Consider the following 9,240-nt stretch of genomic DNA (forward strand, 5'->3'; position numbering starts at 1 on the left):
TTCATTTAATTCCTTTTTATATTCCATTACGTTTAAAGGAAAACTAAAATGTTCATCTGAAATATATTTGACAGCTGATTTAACAAGATATTCTTTGTTATGAACCCAACTATATTTGACCAACTATAGTGTAGTGCTACTAGTAATTATAATAATATATGATCATGAACAACATACACTAATATCAAGCTCAGGAAAGGGTCATTCTGCATGATTGGGACTGTTATTTTTGATCGGCCTACTTTAAAGGAGCAGTTTAGTTTTGTGGGAGAAAGTTTAATCAGAAGAGAAATATCTTATTTAAGGTGTACATTATGTTAAATATGGCCCTCTGACCTCATACACAGGATTTGTGTGTGTGTGTGTGTGTGTGTGTGTGTGTGTGTGTGTGTGTGTGTGTAAAGAAAATGATCTATTGTCGATTTACAGTTGTCCAACAGTCCTTGAAGTGGTCATACCCATTCCCACCTGAGGAGTTCAGTCCACTGCAGCAAATGATTTACACAACTATCTCTCGAGCAGCCAGGCACAACATTAAAGGGAATCTCACTTGCTACTGTATGATAATAATCTCATATTAATTTTATTAACATATGATAATGTGACAACCAGTACTGGGAAAATACTACTTTGGTGAAAGGTAAGTGAAAAAGTTAAATTATACCCATACGAATAATAGTTGTGCAAAAAGATATAATCTGATATTAAATGTAATTGAATATTAAAAGTAAATTCCTTGCAATAAATGTAAGTCCAGATTAAATTAAACATGTTTACTGTATACTTTTGGTGAGATGATTATAATTCTAACAGATTATTGGATCCTATATTCAGGATATATTCACATTTATAATCAAGTTAAAAAGATAAATTAAACTGATATATAAATGTTGGTTTTAATACAGCAGACAATTAAAGAGCCAATTTGGCAGCAAAGTGAGAATTTTTATAGTTTATCAGTTTATTAATACATTTTATTATTCATGCACTTCAGTTGTAACTAAGTGTTTATAAACTGTAATGTGAGTATTTGTACCTCACTGTTTATCTCCTTCTCTCATTAAGTGTTCTTGGAAGTAGAAAAAGTCAGGCCTGAATGTGACGCATGCGCATACATTGCATCTGGCACGCATGCGCAGTGCCCACCGAGTCATTTCCTGTCAAGATGGCGCTGAGCAGAGGAGCAGGGCTGTGGAGGACATGCAGCAGGTTGTTAGCTAGACAGCCGCTCCTGTTCCCCGCTGCTGTCCGAGCACAGAGCTCTGTGAGCGGGGACCTGGTGCCGCGGACGTCCCTGTCCAGGCCGCCGTGGCCGGAGCTGGTCCCGGTCCCGGAGGAGGAGGAGCGGAGCCGACACGCCGCGGTGGTCAGCACCGTGAACCAGAGGATCAGCCAGCAGGACTTCGGCCGGCTGTTCGCCGTCGTGCACTTTGCTGGCCGCCAGTGGAAGGTCACCAGCGAGGACCTGATCCTGATCGAGAACCACATCGAGGCGGAGTGCGGGGAGCGGATCCGGATGGAGAAGGTGCTGCTGGTCGGCGCGGAGGACTTCACCCTGATCGGAAGGCCTCTGCTGGGGAAGGAGCTGGTCCGGGTCGAGGCCACCGTGATCGAGAAGACCGAGTCCTGGCCCAAAGTCTACATGAGGTTCTGGAAGAGACACCGGTACCAGCACAAGAGGATGATCATCCAGCCGCAGATGGTGCTGCGGATCAACAGCATCGAGCTGGCCCCCAGACTGACATGATGATGATGATGATGATGAAGATGATGATGATGATGATGAGGAGACAGACTGAGGACTTTCTGTCTGGATGTAAACAAACATCTGCAGACACCAGCTGACTGTGACTGCTGTAAATAAATCCATCTTTTTCAACAGATGGCTGATAGTTAAAAGTTTCTGTTTCACCATGAGTTGTTTTTTTTGAGAATTAAAAAGGTTTTAAAGCCTAAACTTGAATGCAGGTAAACAAAGTGTCTTTATTTAAAAAATCCTCAAAATGAGGCGCGTTGTTGTGATAATCTGCTCACAAAAAAGAACAAGATCACCATCATCGAGAGGAAAGTTCAAAAAAGACAAAACTGAAGACAAACTGATTTTCAACAGCCACTGACTACTTTGATGCACCACTGATATAAACACTAAACATTTGCTGGTACAAAAAAAGGTTTTAAAGTTCATATTTGTATGTTTTGAAGTCAGATTTCAGTGTTTTGAGGTTGTAGGTCGTATCAGCTGCCGCCCCAAAGCATCTGTGTATCTGACAAGTTGGAAATGTGACAAAAAAAAACAAACAACTTTTCTTACAAATAACAACTTTTTATAGAGGATTTTCAGCTTTTCTCTTTAACACACATGAAAACTGAAAAAAGGATGTGATGGGTCAGTTAATCAAAACAATTGTTGAAAAAGAAAAATAAGTTTGGAGGTTCGATCAGACGTTAAACTGGTTTTGGAAAAGTCTTCGTTAACGAGCTGCTGCTGAGAAAACAGACTTAAAGACTCATTAACGGGGCACCATGTTGCTCTGTGGAAGAAATTCAACTTTACAGTACAAATGAGGTAATAACACTGAGTCAGAAAAGTTTCTTCTGTGAGTGAATAAAGAATCACTCACAGAAAAAATTACTCGATCCCAGAACGCTGTTTGAAGCTATAAAGGTGGCAGGGTCCGCCACATTCACTCATAAAAACAGTATTTTTTAAGGCATAAAGGAAACAAATCTGTCTCTTCTAGTTAAAATGATTATCTTAAAACTACAGAGTGCTCCTTTAAATTGAAGTACAGCTCTCTGAATTCAATCTGTGTATTGATCATGTTCAGCCCGGCGCTTCAGGGCTGAAAAGTATGAATAACTGTCATAACATTGTGACCCGGCAGGAAACCAGGAGAGTTAACAAGTCTTCTGGGAAAATCAGAGGATTAAAAATACAGAAAATAAAAATCTGAAGCCTCATTACAGCACATTGGTTTATTTCAAGCTTTCTGTTTTCAAGCAGAAATCGTCCCTGTAGCTGCTGAGCTGAACGAGCTCGACCCTGCACTGACAGTGTAAATGACTACTTGTACTGTTTTGGCTCTGGGCTTTTGGAGACCTGGATTGAGACAGAAGAGCTGTGCGGAGACATTTTAATAACTTTTTCGTCCACCAGTTACTTCAGTTGTGTAGCAGAATGCTGCAACACTGTTTTGCTGTGAAGCTCCAGAAATGTTTTGTGTACTACTGTCTAACAGCATGTGTGTGTGAGGAGACGACTGAATATTCATTTTTGAGTAACATTTCCTTCATGAAAGCGAGGAAGGCGTCCCCAGCTTCTCCTCCCACTCACATCTTCTGGCAACAAAACCCAAAAATCACAAGACAGAAGATTTGAACAGTCTGCACAAACAGCTGCTTTATTTAGAAACCTGACTGAATCGTCTCTGGACAAAAAGGAAAACTGCTCGGCCGGTCACCCTGCAGGAGACAGATCTGAAGGCACTGTTGAACATTTCTGCTCAGTGGTCGCAAGGTTACTCGTAACTGAACTCCAACGCAGGAGGTGATGTTTTAAATCAGGAGCTTGTCCAACAGGCAAAAGTACAAAGTGAGTGATCAAACCAGGTGACACGTTGCTGCTCAGTCCCGTCTGGACACTAAATCAAGGACATAATCAGAATCACAACAGCGTCTTCAGCAGCATCTTTACCTACTAAATTATCTGCTTTTGGCTCGTTTAGCATGACAAAGTCTCTTCATCCTCCCAGTTTTGAAACAGCTTCAGGCCTCTTTTTCCAGAAATAAATCTAACCTGTGGAACAGGGATGCACCGATTCATCTGTAAGGAATACAGGTGTCAAAATATTTCCTTTCTTGATATTTCTCTGTTTTGTTTAATTATTAGACCACGCTGAGAAATCACCACTTTTACATCTCATAGCTATCAGACTTTAACCTCTAAGATTTAAAAAAAAACCCAAAATCAACAGAATGTGAAGAAATAACAGTTTTGACTTCATCACCATCATCACACCAGCTGCCTCGCTAGCTGTGTAGACGCCAACCTCGTTACCGGTCCGGACTGCTAGCTGCACAGCTAACAAGCTAACAGCAGCTACAGCTAGCAGCAGTTAGTCACACCAGTGATATGCTGCCCCCTACTTGGTTTAATATTAATTTGTCAAGTGATCAATTCTTAATATTTGCACCTTTAAGGTAGTAAGTGGTATTACGGGACACAATGAGCTGCTGCTAGCTGGTTAGCATGCTAACTGCAGTAGATGTCTCTATATTACAGTACAGAGACATGTTTGACATGATGTCAACACTGTTGTTTCTTTACCTTCTGTTGATGATGTTCGTTCTTTTTAATTTTTAATGCTTTAAACTATAACTGTGGTCAAATCTAACACACTGACTGTAGTGGGAAACTAATAACAACAAGAACTAAACAAACATACAAACGAACAAACAGCAGAATATACAAAGAACTTTACAATCGGTGCATCCCTGGGAGGAACCTCGTGTACATCCCAAAATGGCTGACAAACTGTGTATTGCTAAGTTTCTGTGATATTTAAACCCACACACATCCTGTGTGGTGATGATATGCTGCGTTAAGACAAGCGGTTTCATTCATCACAGGCTGAGGTGACGGGTGTCTCTGACACTAAATCTGACCTGAAGGTTTTATGATCGAGTCCATCTTAAAACAAAACTCACGTGACTCGTTTACAAATCAAGTCCTGCTAGCGGCGCAGTCACGTGTCCTAACATGTGACTAACAAGGCGCATCTCAGCCACATGAGTGTTGTATTAAGATGAACTATAAAAGACCCAAACCTACCTTCTAACACTCCGGGCTGATTACCCTCGTGCCCCTTTGGCTGAACTGCAGTTCAATATAGAAAATCACAAAAGGCTCAGAGTTGGGATTTGACTGAACGTGTCTGTACGTCACCTTCAGGCGCTTTGTTCGGTCTTTCTATGAGGAAAACCTGCTTGATCTTACAGGCTAACGTTCATTTTATGATCAGCAAACATAAAGACTTTGTTAAACATTTTCTGCCTTTATCTGTAAAATTCATCAACTCAAGTTTTAAAACTGATTTGTACTGTTTTTATCAACTGCATATGTTTGATCAAAAGGAAAGAAATTGTTTAAAAATGCTAGAATTCTCAGTGGAATTTCGCTCGACATTTGATCATCCTTACAGAATGAAAGAAACAAAAAATCTCGATGTATAAACGCTGACTGAGCCAAAAAAAGCTGAATCTCCTTCTTCTGTCACAGCAGCAAAGCAGGAAACCATTTTCAAAACAAAATCTCAAGTATAATCTTCAAAAGTCCGATTAGAATTGTCCAAAAGATCGACTCCTCTTCCTGAAAGTCTTCCTCTTCTGCCTGAGGGGATTTCTTTTGTTTGAGTCCGTCTTCTGAGCCCTTATCAAACGGGTCCTGAGGAACCGTCTGATCGTAAAACACCCGCATTTCAAACTCGCTCTCCTTGTGAGACGGGTGGCCATAAATGCCGATGCCCACGGGCCTCGCAAAGTCCCCCGGCACCACCACCACATCCTGCCCACAGGTGACAGACTGCAGCTTGTAGGTGTCGAAGCTCGGTCGCAGCGTTTTGTCCGACACGTAGAGGTCCGCGTCCCCCTTGAGGCTTTGCATATGAAGGATGATTCGTCCATCGTGGTTGAGGCGCAGGTAGCTGTAGTTTCCGGCCCCGATGTGGCCCTGAACCACATGAAGCAGCACCCACTCTTCGGGGACGTTGTCGTCCTCTGAGGGTCCCAGGAAGCCTCTGACCTGGGACAGCAGGAGGGCCACGACCACAGCGCTGCAGCTCAGCATCATGATGAAGGCATCTGTCATTCAGTCACCGCCTGGACGACACCAGACAGCCTGACAACAGCACGAGAAGCATTTTAAAACAGCGTCGTGGTACATTAAATAAGAAAACATTAAACCAAAGGTGCAAAGAGCGATTACTTTCATGATTGATGACGTCTCACTTTGCTTTTATGATGAATCAATAACATTTTTATATAAAGATCAGTGAAAAATCTCCTCAAGACAAAAATGTGAAAAGAATCCAGATGAGTGTAAAAGTAAAGCTGCCGGTCCTGATAACATCCCTCTTGAAACATGTGACATTATTAACATATCACACTCACAGGAGACCTGCAGGTCTGTGTGTCCACCATCAGAATATCTTTTCACGTAGCATGAATGTACTGCAACATGCATGTTGTTGAGAATAACTTACTCAAAATCAAATTAACTTGGATGTTGTCTTTAAATTGCAACTCAACTGAATCAAACCAACAAGCCAAAACACAAAGATATTCAGTTTATAATATAACTTCAGTCAGTCAATAATCTCTTGATAGAATATTCAGTTAATTATCATGTTTGTCACAACATTTTTACGGCTGTATTATTCAGGAAGAAACAAACTGAATCAGCCACAAAATGTGTTTGTTCAATGTTCGTCACTTGCCTCTTCGACAACAAAGACTCTTCCTGGGGTTCATTCCTGAGATGGGCTGTGTAAACCCACCAGACAGGATCCCAGGAACGAACACCAGTAAAACCCAACAAGGCACGTATATTGTTGGCACACCACAGTATCACAAATGTGTGGTACATAAATAGTCAGAGTGACTGATAACATAGAATGAACACAGATAAGAGTTACTGTGTCAAGTCAAGCTGTGAGTCTCAGTTCAAAGTCGAGTTCAAGTCATTTTTTTCACGTCGAGTCAAGTTGCAAGTCATTAAAACTGTGAATTACGACCACACATCTGGAGATAATAATAATCTGGTCAATTAGTTGTAGACCGATTACATTTCTCTGTTTGGTCTCAGTGTCCATGACGCTGTCTGATGACACGAATAACAAGTCGATCAGCGCTGAATAATCTGCATTTGCTTGCAAAAGTTATCAAATACATGGAGGAAGGCAGATATGAAGCAGCAGTTGGTTACATAACATAATTATTCTCTTGCTTATTTCCTGTCAATGTATATCAGTTCTGATTATTGGTTATCGGCCTCCTGGATTATTGATATTCTGGAACATATCGGCCGACACTTAAAGATAAACTGGCTCTGTGGGGGCTCAGGGCAGGTTGGTCACCATCCTAAAGTGTGTTTTTCCTTACAAATAGGTCCTTTAATGACAATCATTAACTGCTTTACTTGTGACTTTTGCAACATACCGGATGTGTGTGTATGTGTGTGTATGTGAGGTTAATCATTACAGGGTGTATCTGACAGGAAATGCTTCAGTTAGTGTTGATGTGTCAGAGTCAGGCCACATTAACATGTCTGGATTAACCTGTCATTGGGCCCAATTTGTTAAAATAGACATGATCCCTCTAAGTTTGTTGTCCAGCAGCCAGATGAGCAGCAAGAGTTCAAATGTCACCAGATCACAAGTGTTTCTAATGAGAAATGAAGCTGCCAGCAATTCACATGTTTTACCAGCATTTAGCTGGAGGATGGTGCTAATTGTGTGGCCCCGTTTCCTGCTAATGAGTAAAACATATTAACCTGTTTATACTTAAGCTGCTAACTAACTGTGCTCGTCCTCAGGGTCCAGTGAAAGCTGAGTCTCAGATGAACTGGCCGAAAGCGGCGGAGCTAAAAATAAACCGATCGGTCTCATCTGAACCGGTGAGACTGACCTGAGGACAGATCCGACCGGCTGGTTAACCAGCAGAGCGTCTGATGTTCACTTTAAATATCAGCTTCATGGCTTTCAGATCAGATACAAGAGAGAAATGTTGTATTAAAAACAGTCCTCGTTTGTATGTACATGTTAATCTGGTTAACATGAGTTTAATGCTAACCTGCTAACACGACACCTGCAGCAGCTCTACACGTCTAAAACCCAACAGTTCAACAGAAACATACAAATAGAAGTATGATATATAGTATATATACAAAGTCTTTCATAGGTTAGCTCACTTTCTGCAAAATAGCAAGAGGACCGATGTTAGCTTGAGCTGACAGCAAGCTGCTTACTTACTTAACTAGCTTAGCTTCCTAACACACTTCAGTTAGCCATCACGCAGCTAACGTCGCTGCTAGCTTGTTCAGTTCGCGCTAAAAAAAAAACTAAAAAAAACGCTGAAGTTTCCAAACAAACGGAGGCGGCGGAACAAAACATAAAACTGGACGATGAAGTCACGAATCGCCTGTGAAACATGTACTAACGAGCTGTTGTAACACTCCACTTGTTTTACTTACACAGCTGCCATTTCCTCACCAGCATCTTCGTCCACACACAGCAACCTGCTGGAAACAAAGTTCACTTCTTCACTTCCTATTCCTCTCACGCGTTCACACAGCGCCGCTCACCGGCGCCACCAGCAGGTGAAGCGTGGTAACTGCAGCCACCAGGACACAATTACAACTGCATGTGTTCAGTTTTACAATCTGCTGATTGACTGAATCAAGAGACCAACATGAGAAATATATCAAGGATAAGTCAATATGATGCATTTGTGTTTTAAACGATAGATATTTACACACTCCATCAACATATTACTAAAACTGCAATATCTAAATAAGAGAAGTTGTATCTATTTACCTCTCTATTGATTCTCCACAGTTTTTGTGGACTGTAAACTCCCTGACAGCATTTGGGTGACTAGATATTGAAATCTTCCAAGTGTGTGTGCACTCTTCCTTTAAAAGGAAATTAAAGTACAATATTTTGGTCATCAAATAGCATGTAATCATAACATCCTGTTGCATACTGCCCCCATTCGTCTACTTAAAAAAAGGCAAAACTGCCCCAAATGAATAGATAATCAGTAGAATCTGTCACAGGGCCCTCCGGCATCAAGATAAAATAGAGTGTAGCTGCCACAGAGATCTGCTGCTCCTCATCTTTGTGGGTTTCTTCCTTCATTCCAGTCATCTCCCTTCTGTCAGCCTTCAAACAGTCTTTTAAAAACAGAGCCACCACCACGGGGACATTTACATTCTACATTTGTTTTAAAATTGTGCCTCAGTGGTGGATATCAAGTTTACAGTTGAGGTCGAGACTCGTTCTCAGTAACCAGAACATTAAAACAACTTCCACTCTTCACTGTGTCCCAGCAGAGAGAAACCAGCACAGCACAAAGGTTCTGAGGGACGAGTTATAGACCAGAACGGGTCAGAGTGGAGCCCGCGGGCCAGCGTTGGTCCACCATGAGCCTGTGACACTTTGTGCATGAAGCGAGTCAACTTAG

General features: G+C 41.6%; 2 protein-coding genes across 3 annotated transcripts; one reads left to right on the forward strand and one right to left on the reverse strand.

Annotated features, from left to right (window-relative positions):
• Positions 1-1,117: 1,117 nt before the first annotated feature.
• On the forward strand, positions 1,118-1,963 carry mrpl21 (mitochondrial ribosomal protein L21). Its single transcript, XM_037105565.1, has one exon. It carries the CDS (start codon positions 1,166-1,168, stop codon positions 1,745-1,747), a length of 582 nt encoding a protein of 193 aa, XP_036961460.1. The 5' UTR covers positions 1,118-1,165; the 3' UTR covers positions 1,748-1,963.
• A 1,406-nt stretch (positions 1,964-3,369) lies between these two features.
• c1h6orf120 (chromosome 1 C6orf120 homolog) lies at positions 3,370-8,385 on the reverse strand. Of its 2 annotated transcripts, none has more exons than XM_037105694.1 (2): positions 8,249-8,385; positions 3,370-5,896 (listed from the first exon to the last, which is right to left on the reverse strand). In XM_037105694.1, the coding sequence occupies exon 2, from the start codon at positions 5,864-5,866 to the stop codon at positions 5,300-5,302; it is 567 nt and encodes a 188-aa protein (XP_036961589.1). In that variant the 5' UTR covers positions 5,867-5,896; positions 8,249-8,385; the 3' UTR covers positions 3,370-5,299. The 2 variants fall into 2 exon arrangements, with proteins under 2 accessions (XP_036961589.1, XP_036961643.1); XM_037105748.1 differs by lacking the exon at positions 8,249-8,385 and adding an exon at positions 8,028-8,212.
• Positions 8,386-9,240: the final 855 nt, after the last annotated feature.

This window comes from Acanthopagrus latus, chromosome 1 (genome assembly GCF_904848185.1).
Source record: "Acanthopagrus latus isolate v.2019 chromosome 1, fAcaLat1.1, whole genome shotgun sequence".
Lineage (NCBI taxonomy): Eukaryota > Metazoa > Chordata > Actinopteri > Spariformes > Sparidae > Acanthopagrus > Acanthopagrus latus.

Excerpts from the sequence above, each read along its gene's own strand:
- c1h6orf120 (XM_037105694.1), bottom strand. The coding sequence starts at position 5,866 with ATGACAGATGCCTTCATCATGATGCTGAGCTGCAGCGCTGTGGTCGTG.
- mrpl21 (XM_037105565.1), top strand. The coding sequence starts at position 1,166 with ATGGCGCTGAGCAGAGGAGCAGGGCTGTGGAGGACATGCAGCAGGTTG.